Source organism: Lissotriton vulgaris, chromosome 3_1, assembly GCF_964263255.1.
Source record: "Lissotriton vulgaris chromosome 3_1, aLisVul1.2, whole genome shotgun sequence".
Lineage (NCBI taxonomy): Eukaryota > Metazoa > Chordata > Amphibia > Caudata > Salamandridae > Lissotriton > Lissotriton vulgaris.
In genome coordinates this window covers 1,484,911,219-1,484,935,107 of record NC_141689.1, presented here as the reverse complement: position 1 = coordinate 1,484,935,107, position 23,889 = coordinate 1,484,911,219, and the positions used below count along the sequence as shown (strand labels likewise).

Below are 23,889 nucleotides of genomic sequence, written 5' to 3'. Positions count from 1 at the left end.
ACCCTGCAGCCCGGGCGCCCCCCAGCAGCCGATTTCCCACCATGCCGCCTCCGGGGCGCGGGCTGGCTTCACTTGCGATTAATTGTCTCTTTTCACTTCACAGACCCGGCGCGACTGCAGTCAGATTTTTATTCGCACTAAATTGGCTAGTAATGGTGGCTCCCTACATCCAAATAATTGTAATTACGTGGGTGTCTTCTTGGCGCACTTGTGGGCTGCGGATGGCAGCAGCGGGGCAGAGAAAGGGGGCTTCTTAAGGTAGGCATGACGGAAGGTCGAGCTGTCCGGGCAGCCGCAGAGGAGCACGCGGTATCCATGAAAAACACCCCGCTTGCATACTTAAATGTGTTTAGGGATTCCATGCGCCTGTTGGGTTGGTTGTTAATCTTAAATTGCTTTCAGTCTCCAAATCCAATACTCATTCAGAACAGCTCCAGGTTTAGTATAGTTCATCAGCGGCCTATATTAGATGACAGAGTAAGTTGTCTTCACTTCCAATAGCTGTAAGAGAAGCAGAGTTGGGCATGTTGTAGTTCTGTATTCTAGACAGGAAGGCTGTGCAGCTGAAACAACTTTACCAGTTATGAATGTAAATAACAATAAATGTAAAGATCTTGCTTGGAGAGTAGGTGTTTGTGGGGAGTGATTTCATTGGAGGGAGAGAGTAAACAAGCAATGATGTGCAGGTCCCAGAGTGAGAAATTCTTTAACGCAAACTGTTAGTGACACAAGTGTGTGTGCAAGAAGATGTTTCATGTGGGCTTCCTCTGTACACTGAGTAAACCGTTTAGCCAACTCCCTGTGTCTTGTCGCCACCCCCACTCCCTCTAAACAGCCACCTCCCAGTCTCCACCCATTGCCACTTTTTTATTTTCCCCAGAATGAGTGCCTTGCAAAATTGCTGGACTTGTTCCTTACATTCAGAACCTTTGGAGCATTTACCTAAAGGCCTGCACATCCTGTATGTACTGTGTGTTTTAGGGTAGCTTGCACTACAGCTCCCAATCTCTCATGGTTTATCAGTGAAGCATATAAAGGTTTTCATTATTCCCAAGACCAACTGATTGGCTTTGTTACTGCTTGTTTGGCAAATCCTTCATGGTGCGATGCAGAATGTAGATGTTAGTGTTCAGTTCACTTTTAGTCTGGTTTACTTTTTAACAAGGTTCTGATCATGTCCTCAAAATAGCCGTTACTCAGCACTGGCTTTTCATCCAACAGCATAATTTGTCCTGAGAATATAAAGTGCAGTGTACTGAAGATTGAGAACTTGATGCTCTTAATGACAGAAGCCTCTAAATTGAAAAAACGGCCAGAGCTGCTAATTTTGAAACTGGGGAGCCAGGTTCGAGTCTCAGCGACAGCTCAACTTCCTGTGATTCTGGTCAAATCACTTAATCTCCCAGTGCCTACCAAAAACTGATGTGTCCTTGTGTAATGTAAAGTGTGCTCATGTAAAGCGCTCCAATACATTTGGGTCGAGTTTGCACTATATACTACACAACACACAATTACACAACAAACAATTGCAATACAACCTACATAATTCCACTGCACACCATATTCATCCACTGCACTCCAAACATAAGAGATAGGTTAAAAAAATTATCATTTGCAATGCTAATAACTCTAACTCACACAAATGCGAGACCTATTTCATTGCAAATGCTGATTGACAATTGTCATTAAAACAAAGCATAGAGACTATGATTAATGTGCTTCTAACATTGCAATTTTTTATCCTCAGAGAAATAATGAACATTATTACTTACGTTTCTAATAACACAAACTGTGCAGATGATGTATGTGGATTAATGGTTATGCTTTTTCTTTCCTCCTTCCTTATAATCTTCTCTATGGGCTGATTTGTATTAAGTAGGGAAAGGTACTTTGCCTGAGGTACGTATAAAGAACCACCCTATAATACACATTATTTTTCGATGAGAAGAGCCAGCAAAATCCAAATGTTCAAAAAGTCCAACTTCGGCTAACCAGGAATCCAAATTCCTGATAAACCCACTGCCACGGTATTATGTTCAATGAAATAGCTTCTCATAAGATGCACGGTTAATGCAGCTGAGAATTTGAAGGACCATCAGCCTATAAGTATATTCTACTGCCTTTTCTGTTTCTCAATGTTTTATACAGCCACCTGTGGCACTGAGCCTAGCCCACTGCCCACTAAAGTTTGGACATATTGTGGATTGCCTAATTGCCATGTAGATTACCACTAATCCTGCTGATCTCGGTAAGGGAGCTTTCTTAACTTTTACCTGTACGGGGAATATTTCTGAAACTAATTTAAAGGTGTTTAAACCTTCAACAACAACATCCCAACTCAAGAGGACTGTATGAAAGGAGAAGCAATGGAAAGACATCCAGAGATAGACGACCTGGAGCCATAGAATTACAACTAACCAATTTCAGGTCGGTGCAGCAGAGGTATGTATGCTTACACAATAAATTAAGTATACGTTTGTTTTCTGTGAACTTATACCAGGAATATTAATGAACACCTAGGGGGTTAATCATAAATGTACGTACACATATAATTTGTACAGTGCATGTTTAGACATCTTCACATATGCTCTTACAATACTGAGCATACACCGTGCCAAAGTAATATTAGGAAGACAGGAGAGTATCAGTCTTATATACTGTACACAACATTCTCCCTTGCCACCCCTCTGACATTTGTAGATGTACTTTTGAATATATCCTGTACACCATGCACTAGCTGCAGTATGCCCTTATGGGTCTAGTGCACAAGACTAGACTGCACATTTGCGAAGCATGCATAACGAAAGAAGACCAGGTACCTTCAGGTGTTTCCTGGGGTCTAATTACAGTCCAGGGAAAATATTAATGAAGTAGGACATATAGAATTATCATCATAAAGAATGCAATTTATAGGTCTACCTTGTGGCTTTCACCGAAGCCCCCTTCAGTCACATTAATGTCATTACGGTTTCTCGCACATTTTGATACCACACATAGGTTGTGGTTCATTGGAGAAGAAACGGCAGTAAGTGCATCACATTCATTTTTCTCCTGCAAAAACGCCATGGCTAAAACACAAATTCCATGTTATTTGACGCTTTTTACTAAAAAACGATACTACTGTTACTTTTACAGCATGTTGAAAAAGCCATGAACAAGCACAATTAAAATGTCACCCAATTTAACAGCATCTTTACAACACAATGAGAAGAATTGAGTGGGTGGTCAATGCGTAACTTACTTATCTTACAACAGAAACTGATTTGTGCCTCATGTTGTGATGTACTGTTATATTTTGCTCTGTTTTGTTCTCCTTTCCAAACACTGAAACAACTGTTTCAATAGTAGCAGCAAAGAGCTGTATTCAAGCATTGGCAAAGTTATCTTCTTCTATGCTGCTATGTTGTGCTACGCTTTCTAGAATAGGCAAAAGAGTTTCAACATCACACGGACAGTAGCAATGTACTGCATACATGCAACCACAATGTTAGGTTATTGGTGTTTGTATATCAATGTAAGAAAGGTATCCATTAGTCTGACAATTACCAGTAACGTGCAAATGGTTAGGTAATTAAAGGTTCACTGTCTAAAGCAGAAGATTTGAGTTCAGAATTGTTGATTTACTAATGCTAACTAATAACTGTGCCAGTGATCCGGAACACATCTCATCATAGTCTAAACATCTTTTAAACTTCACCTCATGTTTGCCCAAATATTTTACTAAAATGTAAAAGTTCCTAAGTGTGTCCTTTACCAATAATCAAAATCCTAGAAGGATTTTTGCCCCGGATCCCTAATGTCAGTAACTCAAATATATATGTGTTCCTCGCTGCTATATTGCTCCAGTGCAACAATATCTGGATGCGGCATGTGTAGTAAGAGCGGGCAGTTAAAACAACATTATTTCATACTTTGAAAATATGAGTACAGATTTAACCTAAACTTGTAAACTACCAAATTGAAATTTCAAGTAAGCAAAACAGACTACACCAATGTTAACATGCGCCCCTTCAATACTCATGCCTTTAAAGTTTGCTCAAGGTCTCAGAGCTGTGTTTTAGCTAAAAGTGAACATAACTATAATCAAAATCACTGGAATATATTTACAACATTAAAACAATAGAACAGACTTGCAAATCTTCCCAAAACTGTACATACTTAAGTGGAATAACAGAAACCACAAGACCAGTTTGTTCTGCAATTTACTGCCAAATGAATTATTAAGATCAACACAAACATACACATTTGTCTATTAACTATTTTATGACTGGTGAGTGATTCCACTTCACTATGTATGACTCATATTAATTATATTTAATGTTCCCTCTAGTCAATTACCGTAGTTTATCTCTGCTTCCTGAAATATCCAACCACCCCAATGTTCATGAATTAAATCACATTTAATGTACTCTGTGTAAAATTTAATTTTCGTGTTAAGTGACTTAAAGGCTGTAGGGACTAGGCAATGTCAAACGAATACTAGCCTACAATGTTTGAGTCAACGCTTTCTGGCACTACATGAGATTCAACAACATTTTTTCTTCATCTGCTACCCCTCCACAGATCCGAAAACTGCAGCTCACCTTGAGACCCATTACATTTAATTTAGTTTATTACTCTGCAAACATTGCCAAGGGGCTAGCTTCGAGGCACAACAAACAACAAAATATACAATGAATAATCCGATGGAACAACAAAACGATGGAACACTGGAATACTTGTTGGAAATTGCATGAATTATCTACAGTGGGGTGAATTTGGGGTGAATAAGAAAGCAAACATAATTTTAAAGTAAAGAAACGTATTTACAGAGAAGTAAATTAGCCACTGCAAACACCGAAGGAGAGAGGTAATAGGGAGTTTAAAAAAGACTTATAGACCGATTCACAAAATCATTCTTCTGTATAGAAGGAAGTATCGCAGGAGTACTCTTTAGTGTACTGTAACGTACCATTATGAATCAGCCCCAACTCCGTAATAGTATTAGTGCAAAAGGGTACAGTCCTTTCCAATTGTACTAACTGTATATCAATATTCCCAGAATGTTCCACTTTTATTCCTATTTTCTAATCCTATTGTAAATGCTCTGGGGCCAATTCACAGAGGCATGTAAGAGTACATAAAAGTATACTACAGGAGCACTATGTTAAGTGCCCCAACATGCCTTAGTGACAAGGCCCCTAAGTGTCTTTCGTCCAGTTTCAGTGGTAAATTGTTGTCATTCATGCTTGTATCTCAGGGAGTTGATGCCTAAGCTTCAACTTAAAGTTGATGACGTTGTTTCTAACCTTAGGTCTTAAGAAAGATTGTTCAGATACTTTGATCCGGACACTCTAAAAATGTTGGATTGTCTGAGGTAAGGGTCTGGGGGAACAGCATATCGAGATATTGCAACACATTAAACTCAGGGTAGCTATCAGAGGTAATGAAAGGCGAGGGTGAGCCGTGCTGTTGATAAAACTGTTTGTGTTTGCATTAGACATAAACTCATTCAGTGCAATAACTGTTGTGTTTTCTATACCTCGCCTAGAGGTGTGATCCTAACACAGTGAATTAAAGTGGAGCAGCAGAAAATAAAGGAAGATACAAAAAGCACTGATTGGAACAACACTAATCTTACAGGATACAAACTCAGGAGCTCCACAACTATTGGTATCTTAACCTTGACTTTAAAGATCCCAAATCTTGTGTGTGGTACCATGGTTATCACAGTGGCCCCGTCACATTTTAATCTGCTTTCCTGCCGCTCAACGACAGCAGCATATTTTTGGTATATGGGGGCTTAAAGTAACTCCACACCAGGCATAACACCCAATGGCTGCTGTGACATGAAGCAACATGGGCTACGTGACAATCAGCCCACTTGTTCCCATGGGGAATTAGGAGATGGTACATTTCTTTCATCGTTCTAAGAAATCTTCAGCTTTAATTGTCAGTGCTGTTGGTTAGCAAGAGTCCATTTACTACCAGCAGGGGTATGTTTCCCAGAGAGAGTGCGAAAACTGGTCCATATGGTATACACTCACTTAGGGAAACAGACAGGACTGGAGACATCACCAGGCACATGTTGCCTTTACTGGCTTCTGAAACATATAGATTACTAAGGAATAAGGGTCTGTCTCAATGTTATATTTTTTGCGATTAGCCACATCTCCTTCAGCTCCATGTGATTCAATTTCAAACACAGATTTGCAATTTTATGTTTGTGCTGTGATGCAGGCTCCTAAACAAGAACATGGAATTCAACTGTACCCAGTTCACAGATGCTCGTTCAGTAACAAGTTAATAACTCATACCATGTACCAGGGGCACGGCTGGCAGTGAGACATTCCTTGTAGCTAATCCGCATTATTGAAAGGTTATGATTGGGCTCACTGAGTTTCAATTTTATATCATGAGGCAGGGCAAGTCTACTTTTAGCCAACATTTATTTTTGCCAACCACATTTCAATATGGGCCCTCGAGGAGACCATAAAACTATATCAGTATTATTATCTAAATACTGTCTCTGATCCTATTCCTATGTTATTCAATGGCATGCTGTAGGGGTAATGCACTTGGATTAAACACTACCCAGAATCTCGCATCTTCCAGGCTTTCTCTTTTGAGGCAACTAGGGCCCCAGGGAGACACAAAATACTAATTTTTTAACTGCCTTACCCTTCTCTGTTTCCCCTTGGGAAAAACACTGTGTCCTAATTCTGTCCTTCCTTGTTACACTCGCAAACTGTCCACCCTGCTGGACAACCTCACCAACCTCGGACTCAAGAAGCTGGTGAACACCCCCACCCATTACGCCGGCCACAGGCTTGACCCCGTCTTCTCCTCCAGCAAGTACATCTCCTTCAGCCACTCCACCGGGCTGCACTGGACGGATCACAGCTGCGTCCACTTCAACTTCAGGAGAACCACGACCCACCACCACCTACAACAGGTTCCCCGCAGAAGCTGGAGTAAGATCACAGCCGACCAGCTCACCAACTCCCTCAACCAGATCCCTCCCGCCAACGCAACGGACCCCAACGAAGCAGCCCGCAACTTCACACAGTGGCTCACCAACTGCGCCGACGACCTTGCACCTCTGAGGAACTCAACCAGCAGACCCAGCAGCAAGAAATCCTTGTGGTTCACCAACGAACTCAAAACCTCCAAGAAAAACTGCTGCACCCTCGAAAAAGCCTGGAGAAAGCCTGGAGACATGACCAGACTACAGCGAACATGACAGTCCTCAAGAACGCCACCCGCATACACCACCAGTTGATCCGCACTACCAAAAGGACAACATTCAAAGAACGACTGGACAACACCACCCACAACAGCAAGGAACTCTTCAGCATCGTCAAAGAACTCTCTAACCCTAGCGCCTGAAACAACGACATCACACCCTCGCAAGACCTCTGCGATTCACTCGCCTCGTTCTTCCACCGCAAGATCGCCGACATACACAACAGCTTCCACGCACAGATCATGCACCCAACCACCGAACCAACGCCCCCCACCACCACCCTCCGTACCTGGACTTCGGTCAGCACCGAAGACACCATCCGCACAATGAACACCATCCAATCCGGCTCCCCTACCGACCCCTGCCCCCACCACGTCTTCAACAAGGCCGTCCCCATCATCGCACCCCAACTCCGGGACATCATCAACATCTCCTACACCACCGCCACCTTCCCGGAGAGCTGGAAGCATGCCGAGCTCAGCGCCCTCCTGAAGAAAGCGACAGCGGACCCCACCGGCCTCAAGAACTTCCGCCCCATCTCGCTTCTCTCTTTTCCTGCCAAAGTCATCGAGAAGACCGTCAACAAACAGCTTGCCGCCTTCCTCGAGACAAACGGATCCCTCGACCCCTCACAGTCCGGTTTCCGAGCTAACCACAGCACCAAGACCGCCCTCATCGCAGCCACCGACGACATCAGATCCCTGCTTGACAACGGAGAAACAGCTGCCCTCATCCTCCTGGACCTCTCTGCAGCGTTCGACACAGTATGCCACCGCACACTAATACAGCGCCTCAGCAACACCAGAATCCAAGAGAAGGCACTGGAGTGGATCATCTCGTTCCTCGCCTGAAGAACCCAGAGAGTTAGCCTCCCCCCGTTCCGATCCGCGGCCACCGAAGTCATCTGCAGAGTACCCCAAGGATCCTCGCTCAGCCCCACCCTCTTCAACGTCTACATGATCCCCCTCGCAGCCATCGCACGCAAACACAACCTTAACATAATTTCCTACGCCGACGACACCCAGCTGATCCTCTCCCTCACCAACGACTCTGCCACCGCCAGAACCAGCCTACACGAAGGAATGAAAGACATCGCCGAGTGGATGAAGAACAGCCGCCTGAAACTGAAGTCCTCATCTTGGGATCCTCCCCCTCTGCCTGGGACGACTCCTGGTGGCCCCCTGCCCTGGGCACCACCCCAAGCCAATGGACCACGTATGAAATCTGGGTTTCATCCTGGACTCCTCCCTCTCGATGATCAGACAAGTCAACGCCGTCTCGTCATCCTACTTCAACACCCTGCGCATGCTCCGAAAGATCTTCCGATGGATCCCCACCGACACCAGGAAGATGGTCACCCAGGCATTCGCCACCAGCCGACTGGACTACGGGAACACCCTCTACGCGGGAACCACAGCCAAACTACAGAAAAGACTCCAGCGCATACAGAACGCCTCTGCACGACTCATCCTGGACATCCCCCGCCACAACCACATCTCCGCCCACTTGAGAGACCTGCACTGGCTCCCCGTCAGCAAGAGAATCACGTTCAGACTCCTCAACCACGCACACAAGGCTCTCCACGACCTGGGCCCCAAGTACCTCAACAACCGCCTCTCTTTCTACACGCCCACTCACCAGCTGCGATCGACCAGCCTCGAACTCGCCACCGTCCCACGCATTCGCAGATCCACCGCCGGAGGAAGATCCTTCTCCTACCTGGCGGCAAAGACATGGAACTCCCTCCCCATCCACCTACGGCTGACCCAGGACCATCTCTCCTTCTTGAAGCAACTCAAGACCTGGCTTTTCAAACAGTAATGGACCCCTCCCCTCCCAGCGCCTTGAAACCCTAGCGGGTGAGTAGCGCGCTTTATAAATCTGATTGATTGATTGGCCCTGTTACTTGGCCACCTGATTCACATACTGCATACATGCTCACTTCACTGAATCTCCCTCATCCCCACAGGAATACAAACACTAGGAAAACCATACAAAGGCTCATTCATTTACCGTGATCTCTGCCACAGCTGTCTTCTGCCAAGGGTGGCTACGTCCCTCCATGTTGTCAGGATCCCTATTTCTAGTACTGCGTCTTGACCCAACAATCATTGCTATCAGGTGTATTAGTCTAATTAGTTCAATGGAAACAAACTAAGACTACAACAGCAAGAATTTATTAGGGGTAAACTCTATTCGGGAGGCCATGGGCCAGGCGGGGGCTATTGGACCACAGCCGTTGGGGCTGGGTTTGTTTGCCTCTGCTGTGCCTATCCTGCTAAAGGCTCATCAAACTAGGCCCACCATTTGCCCCTTAGTGGTAGTGATGACGAGTATTCACTGGCTTCTTGGGGAGGTGTGTTTGGGTTTACTTGGACTCATGCTCAACACCACCTCCAGCAGAGCAAAACGATAGTTGTCAGGCCCAGTGATTTTCTTTAAAAAAAAACAAATACTTTATTATACAGCAAGGAAAAGACTACACACTACAATACTGGAATACCAGAGTTGCAGGTGTGATAATCTTATGATTTAAAGTGGGACCCGCCATCCCAGGAACTCTACTCAAACCTTCCTCTCTTTGTTTAAGGGTTAATATGGCAGTATTAAGTACGGGTGCAGCAGTCTCCCCCAACTTATCTCATCATACAGTCTCAAGGGATCCAAGCCATTTTCAGTCTCTCACCCATTTTTGGGGGTGTGGCTCAGAGTAGCAATGAATCTTCCAGCAGCTGAAGATTTCACCGGCTGTGAGCGGGCCTTCTACAAGCCATGCAGCATTCCCACTGACGGCAAGCAGTTGCCGGCCCCACAGTGAGTCTGAGTCTCAGAGATGCCATGGCAGGAACATAAGCTCCTGGCATAGGCCCACTACGCGATTGCGATTATTACTCAGTGCAGAGGATTCAGCAAGTCAGGTCCGTCACTCTAATTAAGACTTTGGTCAGTCACGCTGGGGCTTTACTTGGTGGAGATAGTTGGCAGTCCTTTTCTCCAGGTGTGAGATTTCGACATCAAGGTGATGCCCTGGGTCATGGTGGCAGGACCCTGATCATGAGCTGAGGTCTTGGATGTCAAGGCTGCCAGACCCTATCTGTGGCACATAGTGCCATGGGGCCAGGGCCTCGGATCTTCAAAGTAGGTCTGTTTGTCTGGCCCAGTGCCAGGTTCTGTAAATATGTTGGGGTACCTGGGTTGGCACAGCTGGATTGCATTCTTTACTTCTGTGGGGTGGTCTGCATTGTACTGCACAAACTAGTGGTTCCACAGTCATAATAGGCTCGCTCACCTGCACAGAGGCTGAGACCTACGCCTGCCTAATCTGGCACACTAGATCCAGTGACTTAATGACGATGATGGGGCATACTATACAGAGACTTCCCGGCATTTTTTAGTAGTGCCACAGTTCCTCAGATGGGGTGGCTTAGATCAACTGGCGCTCATACCCTTGTTGCTCAGTTAGGTTGTGAGACTCTTTTGGACAGACGCCTGCACTAAACTCAGTTGCTACAGCCCCTTCGAGCGGTCTGCTCCCCTTGCAGGGCTGGTACTTTCCTTCCCTCTCACTCAAGCATGAGTCCTGGGGTCCCAGCACAAGACAGCAATTCTTTCTTCAGATCGGACTGCAGGTGATGTCTCCTCACCTCTGGGGTACTGGCTGTTTGGCAGACACTAGCCCTTGATACACAGTGGCCCTCTGAGTACTGTACAGGGTACCCCCTCCTCAGTTGAAGAGAACTTGGAAAAGAAACAACCAGGCGGTCAGCTTTTCCTACCTGTATGTAGAGTTGGCACCCAGGATATGTGGATTCCGACTTTGCCTTTTCGGAACAAATTTGAGTTAGTTCCCTTGCCATGTGTCCTACAGAAACTTCCCTCCTGACTCAGCCTTTGCCTTGACTTGGGTGCCTCAGTGCGGTGTTATCTCCATGCTGGAGCACCTATAGGAGAAGCACAAACCCAGAGGTCTCTTGTCACTCTGGTTCACTCGTACATCCATTTACTGTACAACACTCTGCTTAATCCCACAGGATCTTGGCGCTTAGATTTCAGGTTCTCTGAGAGCAGCAGAATTTTGGGTGAGTGGGACACTAGGTTCCCACTCACACATCACAGCGCAAAGGGCCTGTTTGGACTACAAGCACTAACAAGCATTTGTAATGCAATAGGTCTCGCATTAGGAAAGTTTGAGCTATTGGTATTGTAAATGACAAATGTTTTATTTATGTGTTGGTTTTGAAAATAGCGAAATTAATAGCTTTATCATTTACAATGCCAATAGTTTTAACTTTCCCAAATGCGACACCTATGTCTTGTCTTTCTCACATCCACGCTATCAAAGCAAATGCTGTTTTATTAGAAATAACTTACAACGGTCTGTCCTTGTCAAATAAATGATTTATGGTCACCCTGGCTCTAAGCTACTTAACTCATGCTGCGTTTTCCAGTGTTTCATTTAAAATAAATATATCTGTCCTTCGTGGTGGCTGCCTTATGTCTCTTCACAGGAAGCCCTCCATGGTCCATGCATCATCATGTTAGTGACGTCAGCACGGTTGTCTGTCACGTTTTCTCATACTTCGCTGATGCGGATTGGATCATTGGTTTGGAGGTCTGCCCCCGGCTCCCGTGGCTTAGATGGGGTGATACAGGCTAGGGCTGCACGGGGGCTTGACGTTTTCAGCCAAGGCACTGCACGTGAAGAGGAAAGTAATTCTGCACGCCCCGCTGCCCAGAAATAAAGCTGGCTGGCCGCATTCTGTCCTCATGGTTGTGCCTGTGACCCACAATCAATTCCCGTCAGATCACTCTGCCTATCGGTGGTATATGCTGCAATGCAGTCTTGACAGCCAGCACAACCCTAACCGCGGAGCTACGTGCGTCGTGCAACATTGGAGGTTCTGGGAGCAGGTGAGCAGCTGGCACCAGCCCGCCCTCCTGATCTGCACGGATAAATTACAGTGCCATTCGTCACCCCCCACTGAGCGGCTAAGCGATGGAAGACAGAGCATTCTCGGCGCTGGGGCCGTTGTAGCTTCATGGAGGACTCCCATACACACACCGCGAGGCGAAGACAGGCACGCGAGGGAGACAGTCGTACTAACGATGGTTTTGTAAAATGTGCAAGGCACTGTGCGTGCGCGCATGGATTGATGTGCAGTGGGGCGTACACACACCTTCACTGATCAAACAATGATTGTGAAGCGAGTGCAAATGGGAGTCTTAGCCTTTTCCTATATTATTTAAGGCAACGTTCCTGGATCCGGCCACGTTCTTCTGAGCCAAAGATTGAGCCCCGGGACATATCCTTTCACAAATTAAGCACTGATTTCATCTAGCTACTTACTGTATAAATGTCACATACATACATGCTTACATACCTCTGTTTCTACGGAGCAGCTGCGGCGAGGGTAATGTAGCTGGTGCTAGTGTAAAACGCTCCAATACCTTTGTGTTGATTTCGTGCTTAAAAAATAAATACCGCAAATCACTGCCGGCCTGCGACCAGGAAGTCAGGCAGGCCGGCGCGACAACAGGAAACAGGAAGTAGGAGGGCGGGAGCCTACCCCGCCTCCCACGGAAGAGCCGCGATTGGACGGAGCCGCCGTGTTTGGAGCACCGGAGCAGGCAGGAGCCTACCCTGCGCCCCGGTGCCGAAGGAGGGAAGAAGAGTCCTGCTGCCGGGCCCTGCAGCTGAGGAGAGCCGCCGCACGAAGGAAGCCGGTGAGTGGGTTGCTGAGCGGGGGAGGGGGGAGGCGGGGGAAAGCATGTGCGCGCGCGAGTGCGGGCGGGCGGGCTTTGTGTGCGTGCGTGTGTGTGACTGTGGGGGAGGGGGGTGTGTGTGTGTGAGCGAGTGTCTGTGTGCCTGCGTGTGCATGCGCTCGCCTGTGTGTGCGTGCGTGCATGCATGCAGAGGGGTGGGGGCTGCCTGCCTGCGTCTGTGCAAGGGCTGTGAGTTACTCTGCGCATGCGCGGGGACTTTGCGCATGCGCGGGTCAGACGCGCGCTCCCGCGGTGAAAACTGCGAGCTCGTAACAGATTGGTGTCCTCATTCCCAGCATTCTCACTAACGGGCCACAATAGGTCTGAAGCAGACACCTTCAATGCTCACGCATTGGGGGTAGGTCTGCTCGACCTAAAAAACTAGGTGTGCTTTCATTACAATGCTACACACATGTTAATCCATGACAGTGACAGTAGTCTTGCTGTCACTGGGAGGGATTCACTTGGTGCACCACTCCATGTCCAGGACAAGGGCAGAACCTCTCGCAAGTCAAAAGAAGGTCTATTCCTCCGCACATAAACAAAATTATTGTGAGTTTGGGGCCAAAATCAAACAACAGGTTAAATGATACTAGCAGTTCAAACATGGAGATAGGGGACATGACTGCACCATGCAGGAAACGCCCCTGTCCCAGTAATTATGTTGTCAAATGAAAGGAATCTGTATGCATTTGAGATGAAGTCACCTGTCCACCCTAATACTGCCATGAAGACCACACCTCCACGCACAAAGAAAATGAATTCCAGATCAGTAGTGGAGCGCCAGAAAATGAACTACATAAACTCAAGCCACACTCTCATCTTCATATCCCTCACCAAAATGTTGGCTGCGTTTTTCTGTGAATTTCTGAATACTTGCATCTCACTGCTTGCCCTAATTTCACTTTTGTTTGTCACCCCTCATCTCCGGGCATCACAGCTAAGGGCTTTGCATATAAGCAGCTCAGTTCAAAGCACATGGTGACAAGCAAACAATATAACCCTAGTCAACTCAAGCGTCAACTTGAATGAACTTGGGAAGAAAATGGACTTTGGCTAAATACATTGTAGCCAACACTCTATCTCCTCTGTCTGTTTGCAAAATACATATTGTGAGCCTAACAAGAACTCAGAGGGCCTTGCTGCCTGTCTATTGCATGCCACTGGCTGACTTTACTTTAACTCTCATTTGCCTGCTTCTTATTCAATAGCCTGCTTTATCCAGCTTGTGTTCTTCCAATGCTCATTTTTAGGGAACTACTTTTTTCTTTTCTCTTAAGCACTCTACAAGAAGGCATGTGCTTTGCAGCTGTCTCCCTAGCGTGCTTCTTTTCCACTTCCGCTCTCCGTTTTGCTCTCTCTCTCCTGTCTGCTTTTGCTGCCCCTTTAAGCGAAGTCTATATGCTTTTCCCCCAATCCACGCTGCTCTCTCACAAGTTTGCTTACCTCCCCTCCATACTCCTTGTTGCTCTCTTTTTGTAGACAGATTGCTTTTCTCCACTCCCACCTTTTGTATTGATACCACCTAATTGTGCCCACCTTTGTGGGTTACCCACTCCTCTGTGTTGCTTTCCCCTCTACACACGCTGCATGTTGCCACCTGCACCTTTTAAAATACGTGCTTCTCCCATCCATGCCTCATGTTGCTTGCGTCTCCTCATGTTGCTTACACTCCCTTGTTGCTTTCTCTGCATCCACTTTAAAAAACGGGGGGAAAATGATTTATTTTTAGTTACCATCAGATCTATAAATAAAAAGAAAATAATTGCCTGTATCACGGTGTGCGTGCCTACAAAATGACACTAGTGGCCGCGTCACAGGCTTTTACGTAACTCTTCTTTAGACGTGCTGCAGTATCATAAATGCTGTACAGCATGGATAAAAACCATTGGCAAGGCTAATAGGTCTCAAATGCCAAACCTATTGACTTTGCCAATGCTTGTTGTAAAAGCAGCTTAAAACAGCGAAAATTACCTTTGAGAATAGAGTATTAATGAATAGAGAGTTCTTGTTTTCCTACAGTATCTATTCAAGTAGCCTGTGAAAAAAGTAAATCGGCCCAGGAACTGTCTCTAAAGTATACAATCCTAGTTAAAGCAAAGTCACTGTCCAAGAAGAGATTGCATGACATACATTGAAACGTTTACACCAGACAAAGGGGAAGCTGCCCTGATCTCAACCTGTTTCATCAAAGACTGTCACTGAACAACATCTGCGCTCTGTTTTTGCACACAGAAACATACCTACTGGTTCAAAATATCCCTTTTTCTAGACCACCCAATCTATTTTCATTCCATATGACGTCCAAGAGAGAAGGAACTTCCCTCGAGCCTTTGTAACGAATATAAAAATAACAGGCAGCATAAGAGTTTGGTATTCCTTTTAACATTTTTTTAATGCATATGGGCCAAAACCAAACGTAAATGTCATCTCGGCTATGCTTGTTTTAATACACAGAGAATCTTAGCATCCTGCAGCCTGCCATATTCATGTGTATCGCTGTATTTGCAACAAGGATGCATTTTATTTTTGCTGCAAAAAAAGCATCCATAAAATACAGGTAGCATTATTTTTGAGGATTGAAGGCGGGTGTGCGTGCCTCTAGGCACCTCATGCCTTAACGAGCTTTAAAAAAGTGATGGATACATCTAGAGTCTACCACACAACCTTTAAGACAATCTTCCTTAATTTACTGTCCGAATCAAAAAATCAAGCCAGTCTCTGACAGTACATACAAGCTTGAACCGCACTTTCACTTTGATAATTGCAAGTATATATAAATATATACACACACACACGTGTATATGCATACACATTGCGAACATGTAATACTATGTAATAATAAATAATGCCGTTGCATTTTAATAATGTGATTAAATGATGGTGACCTGTGACAGAACAATTATAAAATTCTGAATTGTACTCCGTATGACATAAACACACTGAACAATTCTATCCTACATATGCATTTACTGAAAATGGTATTCTTTCTTGGAAACTCTCCGTGTTTTGTGCTAGGTTGTTTCACTTAAAAGTACGTTTATTCGTGGCTTCATCTTCACTCGGTGGCAACCCAGCGATCAAAGTAATTCATGTTTCGAGATTGCTTTTCCTGAAACCACCACAAGGTGACACTTGGGAAGCATAAGTAGGCATATACACTCCAATGAGCAGGCTGGCAAGATTGCACTGAGGTGTGCTCAGCTGCTTATCCAAGCACAAAACTAGTTTTGGGGGAGCACAGTCAGCCTACAGCGAACAGCTACGCATTCCCAAGTGTAAGCTGTAAATATATACTACTCCATATAATTTGGGATAAGTGATTTATATGTAAACGTACTCTCAAGGAACACGTTTGGTGTGAATGAAATAATGTGCACACTGATTGTGAATCACGTCATGTTTTATATCATGTAAGGCTTTCCCTAGAGACGAAGTGGTGGAACGAGGGAGGTGAAATACATTGAATTTTAAACAAAAGGAAAAATAAGCATTTTTCTGATGAATGTTTTTATCGTTTAATCTTAGCATAAAATAGCTAACATTCCATCAGATATGTATCTAAGTGGGCAAATTGTTGAGAAACCATTCCTATACACAATGTTATCTACAGCACGTGTTATATTGCATTATTATTTCATTAGAATTGCACATTTGCGTAGAGCGGTGGCCCGGACATGAATTCTTGCAGACAATAAAATGGGACTGAAACGGATTCAGCTGCAGACTTGTCCATCGAACTAAACCCCCCAAAATGCTCTTAAGTATATGAGGCTGGTGGTTGCAAAACCTAGAACAGGCGACCTAACCCTACCATGCACTACACGAGATATGACTCGGATGCATTTATTTACTGCATCTCTCGACTGAAGCCCAAGTCATTACCTTGTAGCTAGGCATCTAAATGTTTATAGCGAGGTGTGCCTACAACAGTCGCTTGTTAACCCGTTGATGGCTGTCAATGTTAACTGCTGTCATACGTTTAGTCACCTGCAGACCGCCCCATGCGGAGTGCGGCTCGTGCTGCTCGTTCACACCACCGTATGTGCCCTCCTTGACATTTCCCAGAGCATTCTTACTTGCCCATGTATACCAGAAGAATGCACGAGCCCCATGGTCTCCGAAGGTATATGCAAATATGTGAAGACCCTGCTTGCTCGGTTTAAAGCAGAAAGTCGGGTGGGAACAGAGTTGTATTGAATTTTGCCAGGCTGTATATTGGGAGAACACTGGGTCTACGGAATGTAAATCGGACCATCTACCAAACGGTATGAGAGAAACAGTTGAACAAAAACAGAAACAACACAATCACACAATTTAGGTTCATGCTTGGTTAAAACTAACAAATGCCACCTTAGTTTACAGAGTTGCGCCAGATTCTTTGCTACTGTAAACTCTGAAAAGCTGCCTGCATTCAAACACAAAAACTAAGATCCGCATCACTGAAACAAACCACTGGCAGGAGTAGGAGTGTATGTATCACATTTTCGGCAGGAGCCGGCGAATACACCAGATGTAAAAGCAAAGTTATAACCTGCTGGTTTCATGCGGACTCACAGTGGGCTCTGACTTCGGCCACCCCCGGGCCGGACGCGTCCACTGTGCGCCGCCGTTATTGGAAGCAAAGAGGCAGCAAGACGTACAGACGCGGAGGCGGCAGCACACCTAGTCACGAGAAGCCGGTGACTGTGGAGTTAGATAGTAACGGTCCTCTTACCCTTGGTGTGCAGGGACAGTAGCATCAGCAGGGACACATGCAGCTGCCAGCTGGGCTCCTCCAGCCAGCCCATCTCGCTGCGGCGGCGGTGTGGTGCAGCGTCCCCGGGCTCGCCTGCTGCTGCTGCTCCCGGCTCCTCCTCTCACTCGCAGCCCTTCATGCGGCGGTGCCTCGAGACGCCTGCGAGGAGAAGGCAAAACACACACACACTGCTGTTACTGCGGGGCTCTGCCACCCGGGGAAGGGGACCCCGCCGGCGCACCTCGTGGGGAGGAGCACCGCTCGGCTCCCGGGCTGGCTTGCCTCTGGAGGCAGCGCGCGGCTTTGTAAACACTTGGAAGCATTTACCCTCGCGCCGGCTCTTTAACCCCTTCCTGACTGCAAGCGGCGCACGCACAGGCTGGGCAAGGGCACGAGGCTCGCTGCTACATCCAGCACAAGGTGCACTCCACCACTACAACAAAAACACACTCGAGGCACACTGTGCATGCACTGCTGGATCACTGCATGCTCACTACTTTTCAGTTAGATATACAAAAGAAATAAACACCGTGCACACCTAAAACAAAACATGCGTACTTTCATTTGCAAACGAATCATGCCTTTTCAGTCACCAAACCCTACACACTAACAGGACAATCAGGATTGAAAGACAAGACAATTTGAAACTTTATTTGTAATGTTTTCTTTGCAGTTCTTCTGCAGGGCTTGGGGGCTTTTCTACAGTGTTCCCACAATACCTGCCAGCCAGACCCCAAGCTCGTCTCCCATGAGCCTGTTCTCCTTCCGTAAAACAGCACAGCACTTTAAAGCAGCCACATTCTCACACTTCATTCCAGCTCTCCTCTGCCTGGAACCAGGCTGTATGTAAGTGAGAATTACAAGTGCACCTGTTCCCTCCTGCCTAGGTTATATAGGACAGATGACCAGAAAAGGGGCATAAGGATACAAAAATGTCACCCATTGTTTGGGAATACATCTACCCCAGCGCTTCACTTATATTAAGTCTGACTCAGTGAGCACACAGCACTTACTTCGATCGCTTTTAATCCAAGATTCTGTGATTTAGTAAGCCCACCCGGAAAGGTGGTGGTATTTTATTTTTATAGTCACAAGCAGTATTTTTTTTATAATTAGCCCTTTTCTTCTATTATGCCATAGAACGATAGGGTAATTATTTCTCATGACCGCCACTGATATTGAGAACATATGTCACACAAAAGATGAACTGACTGCCTGTGGAATATATTCCCCCCTCAATAGTGTTACTTTAACTTGTGTCCTTTTCCTCCTTTCCTGTTTTCATGTCTTCCAAAGTCCATTTGTCTACTAGCAAGGGCGGGTATTTCAGGTCTGGAATCTCCCTTTGTGTCCTCTATGTTTCACCGTGTGTGTTGCCTTCATATAATGTCCTAATGTAAAACTTTCCATGTGCAGAATGAAAGACAGCCCTGCAAGGACAACCCCTGCTCTTTCCTCTGTCTCATAAAGACCTGCAACTCTCAACTCTTTACATCGATTCTAGCTCACATTTTAATCATTTTCTACTCCTCGTATTGCCTCTTCACTCATTCATTCACAGGCTTCTCTCCTTATTTCTGGAATAATCTCCCAATTTCTATCCATTCTCCCTCTTCTCTATCTGTCGTCAGAAAATTACTGAAGGGGCATCTGCTGACTGCAGCAGATTGAGGGCAATCTTGTTGAACCTATGTAGAAACCTTTTTTTCATTTTGAATTACACCGCTAGACCTTTCCAGCTTGCAACATACCTTGTATAAAGGCGCTATAACAAATCAATGCATAATAATCCTATCAGAGCTTTTATTGTCCTATTTTACTTTCAGTTACAGTGGTCTTAAATGGCCGATGTAATGCTAAAAGTGCAATGTCGTCAAAGGATTCTTTTTTTACCATCTTGTCAACAAGAACACAAATTGCTTTTCAGGATTTCAAAATAGTACTTTATCACCGACACACAGCTCTGTCGAAACACAACTTTTCGCAGACTCAACCTCACAGGACTTACACTATTAAATACCAGCGTCATTTGGGAGAGGGCCAGCTGTTTGCGTGCTCCCTGAGGCACCACACTCTAAAATTAGTGGTGGCATGTTCAACTCCTCATTCATTGTCAATAAGGGTTCCAAAACCCCAGTGAATTATGCAGATATACATTTTTTTGTTTTCTTTTTCATGACAGATTCATATATTTCGCATCATTTGACACAAGAACCAGAAGAAAAAGAGTTAAAGAGAAAGAAAGAAAGTTAACAATATTGGGTTTTGGCAACGTTTATAACTTGGACGTATACTGGTAAACAAAACTGATTCCTGACACTGGAAAAGTTGGTTAAAAGCTTCAGATCTTGATCTACGAAGTAGACCATATTCAAAGAAAACTTTAGCAAGTTCTTGATGTCTATGACCATTTGTTGTAAAGTGTTGCAAATTAGTATTTAAAAGCACCCTGAAAGCCATCATATTGGTGCTCAAAGCAGCAGTGGTATTGCAAAAGTACCTTGGCATATTCAGGGATTGCAAACAGTTCTACTGGAAAACACAAACAAACCCTGGGTCATCCAGCTCCTCACATCATATGATTGAGGGAGTCTCCAATGTTCCTTAGAGAAAAATCCTACCCCCCCTCTCCAAAGAAACCATCTGCCTCACACCCATGTCAGTGACCATGAACGCAAAATAAAGTTCTTTGGGTTAGGGGTCGTAAAACCCAGGCCGTATTTATTTATACATATAGACTGGTTAAAAACATTTTGTCATTTTTATGCACATTAACCCACAATTGTACATTTTTCCTTACAAACTTAAAGTCGTAGCCTTAACAGAGTCACTAATACATGGGAGTTACCTCGCTATAACTAAGCTTGTTCCTGTGCATCCATCACAAAATATCCTCTCCAGAGTGAGATCATGGCTGTTTCCAGCTCCGAGCCCCTTTCCATAAGGCCCTTTTTCCAATCCTAAAATGAACAGAGATGGATCTCTCTTTTTGGAAGGATCCCACCCTCCGACCTCCCATACCGGGAGTGCCAGTGCAGGGGGCCCATATGCCCGCAAGGATACCTCCCGCGGGCACCCCTACACCCATCTTCCCCCTCCTAAGGGCCTGGGCTAGCTTGCGCCCACTGCGCATGCGCAGGTGGATGTGAGGTAAAGGCCGTGTGTGAATGACTGGCCCCATCTCCCTGCGCCACTGCAACATTTTTTCGACTTTCTGCAAGCACCCCTTGGAGTGCCCAGTGATGCTGCAGGTCTATTGTTGTAAAAGGATGCCTTATATAAACCCAAAACTGTCCACCAATCATGATCTCACCCGAACCCACGTCATTTAGACTGCACATAGTGTTCTGCAGCATTTGCTCTGCTCACCGATCTACCACACAGCCAACTCTTATAACACACCCCGGCCCTCCCCCTTATGAAGCCAAACTAGAGATCAAGCAAAACAAATCATGGGGATATTTTGGAAGGCAGAAGGCCAAGCCCAACCACAAAGACTCTCTCAACTCTATATCCCTCATGCACCCACTGGAGATGCCACTAAGTGAAGGAAACCTAGCACACATTCGGGCCGGGTGAGAAAAACAGGCACTTTAACCTATGCAGCTCCCGGGAGCGCCAATCTATGATGAGGGCTATGGTTGCAGAGTTCCGGCAGCGGATCATGCTGTCGTTGGAGACTGGTGGGGGAGTCGCGAGGAGGCTTGCTCCAGCTGTGTTCAAAGCGGCGTGTGGGAGAGAAACCCACTGGCTGCCTCACAGCAACTTTTAGAGGGGCAGGGCCGACGAAGTTGCGGAATGACCCCAGCAACGTATCAGGCCCTGGCTCCTCCACCATAGGTGCGGGTTTCCCAAGTTTGGAGAGCCTCTGCCTGTACACTGTTTTATCTGATGGTTCGGTAGTATAAAACAACGAAGATAACCCCAAAATCCAACAAACTTACAACACAAACGTTGTGCAAGTGTTCCAAAAGGAAGTTTTATATCAACTCAGTGTGAAAAGCCACGTCCAGCATCGTGGTAAATTTCAACAACAGTGTGACTTCTACACCCATAGTTGTCACCACTCAATACTACTGGATCAAGCATAGTAGGGAGAGGAACATCCAGAATTACTGTCTATTGCCATCTAACTTTAAATCAGGCCTTAGTTTTCTCCACAATAAATTCAGTCTAAGTAACAGTCATCAAATGGGCAGAAAAATCAACGACTGAACAAAATAACGTAAAATCATGCACATTATTAATATTGGGCTAGTATTTATTTGAAATAGTCTCAATTTTTATATTTTTATAAGGTCAATGCTTATTGGACATCCAAAGAGTTACTTCTGTTCTGTCTTGGAGACTTTTAATAATAATCACAAGTGTAGGTTGGGCAAACTTGTCCAATGTTTATTTGCACAGCCTAAACTTTAATTGATATCATGGGGGTTGCATATGTCACGAGAGTATGTTTACGCAGTGCTTAATGCTTTATTCATTCATTCAAAATCAAGTCAATATGGTGTCTATTTATAATGTACATTAGACATCGGTCTCTGATATACAGGAACCACTGGATTCAGTCAACACGTGTTTCACACTATAAATTGGATTGCAGGTCTAGGGCTTTTTCAAGGCAAAGCAAAGTAGTTATTCAAGCGTGACAGTTCTCACATGAAAGTTTGGTTCCCTATCCTAAGGGAAGTTACCATCAATAGTGCCATCATGGGGTCCCGAAAATGTGGTACCTGCTGTGTTTGAGTCCGGCATGGAAATGGTAACTGTGATTGGTAACTGTGATCAAATAGACCTATTCAGATACAAGGTTTAGTAATTTATCAGTTATTCTGGGTCATTTGTCAGAAGTTTGGGCTGCAAGGGAGACTAGCTTTAATGGCGGATAGTCCGATATCTTGGACGTTGTAGGTCAGGAAAAATTATTCACTATCTGTCAACCAACAAAACTGGAGCTATTGGATCAGATTTTAATAAATATCTTCGTAGATATATTACAAATATTTCATGAAGATTATCTTTGGAAAAATGAATGCAGCTATCAGATATAATACATTGTCAACTACACAATCTAATACATGTAAATACAAATATGGCACTGATCAGCCCCTCCTGGTAATACATCGGACAACGCTTATATGATGTTGACAGTAGAACAAATATTTGCAAGAAAATTATATTGGGTATATTTCCCAAAATGCTTTAGTCCTCAATTCATATTTGTAAATAGGCTCTATCAATTTCTGTGGGCTACTTATGCTGCTCATGTATTAATATGACCAGCTTGATAATGAATACACGTGACATGCGTTCACTACACGTGAAGCGGTTGCTCCTGCACACCTCCTACAAGCGCCTCAGTGGTATCGTTATTGCTGCTTTGCCTCTGACTTGTATTAACTATTTGACCTCCCCATTCCGATTTAGCACCCAGCTCCCTGCGTAGCGCTCCGCATTTGCGTAGCCATTTAATCTCTTTCACTCATTTCCTACGAGCATCGCGCTGCTGGCTGCCAATTACCATTTCTGGGCTCAAGCATCGCGTTTGTTGACTTATGAGATTAGCGCTGCTGCTGGAATCATCGTTGGTGTTTATTTACTTGTTGCCTGACCTCCCATAGCGTCCTGCTGTTGCATTTGTGCCCTCCATTTTGTTGTGCCTGCAAACCGTCCCTCCCACTTCGCTAACGCCTCCCAGCTACCCCTCCCACGCTCCGCCCCCCCCACCATCCATTTATGGCCAATGCCTCCACGCGCAGCGTCCACGCGCTACGGCCACGCCGAAGGTGCGCCAAAGGTAAGCCCGTCTACGCCCGTCCGCGCCTGGACCGCGCCTAGCGCCAGACCCCCTGCCCCTCGCGCTCCCCAGCCCCCCCGCATTACCTATAATGCCGCCTCCCTCCTAGCCCTCAACCCCGGCCGCGCCCCCAACTGCGTCCAAGCCGCTCCTGGACACACCCATGGACCGTTCTCCTGCTTCTCCTGCAATTTTCGCGGCACCGACAACATCTCCGCTACGACCACACCACTGATTCCCGACCCCACCCACCTACAATGCATCCTTCTCAACACCCGCTCGGTCCACAGGCACGCCATTGACCTCTGGAACCTACTAGACACCACCTCTCCTGACATCGTCTTCCTAACGGAAACATGGATGAAC

At 45.6% G+C, this 23,889-nt stretch overlaps 1 protein-coding gene across 1 annotated transcript in view; it reads right to left on the bottom strand.

The window, feature by feature from the left end:
* The window catches only part of BMPR1B (bone morphogenetic protein receptor type 1B), a 290,354-nt gene extending 272,342 nt beyond the window's left edge, over nt 1-18,012 (bottom strand). Inside the window, exon 1 of the mRNA XM_086961946.1 lies at nt 17,706-18,012. Coding sequence (XP_086818072.1) covers nt 17,706-17,778 — 73 coding nt within the window. The 5' untranslated portion in view covers nt 17,779-18,012. The remainder of the gene's footprint in view (nt 1-17,705) is intronic.
* Between the last annotated feature and the right edge of the window lie 5,877 nt (nt 18,013-23,889).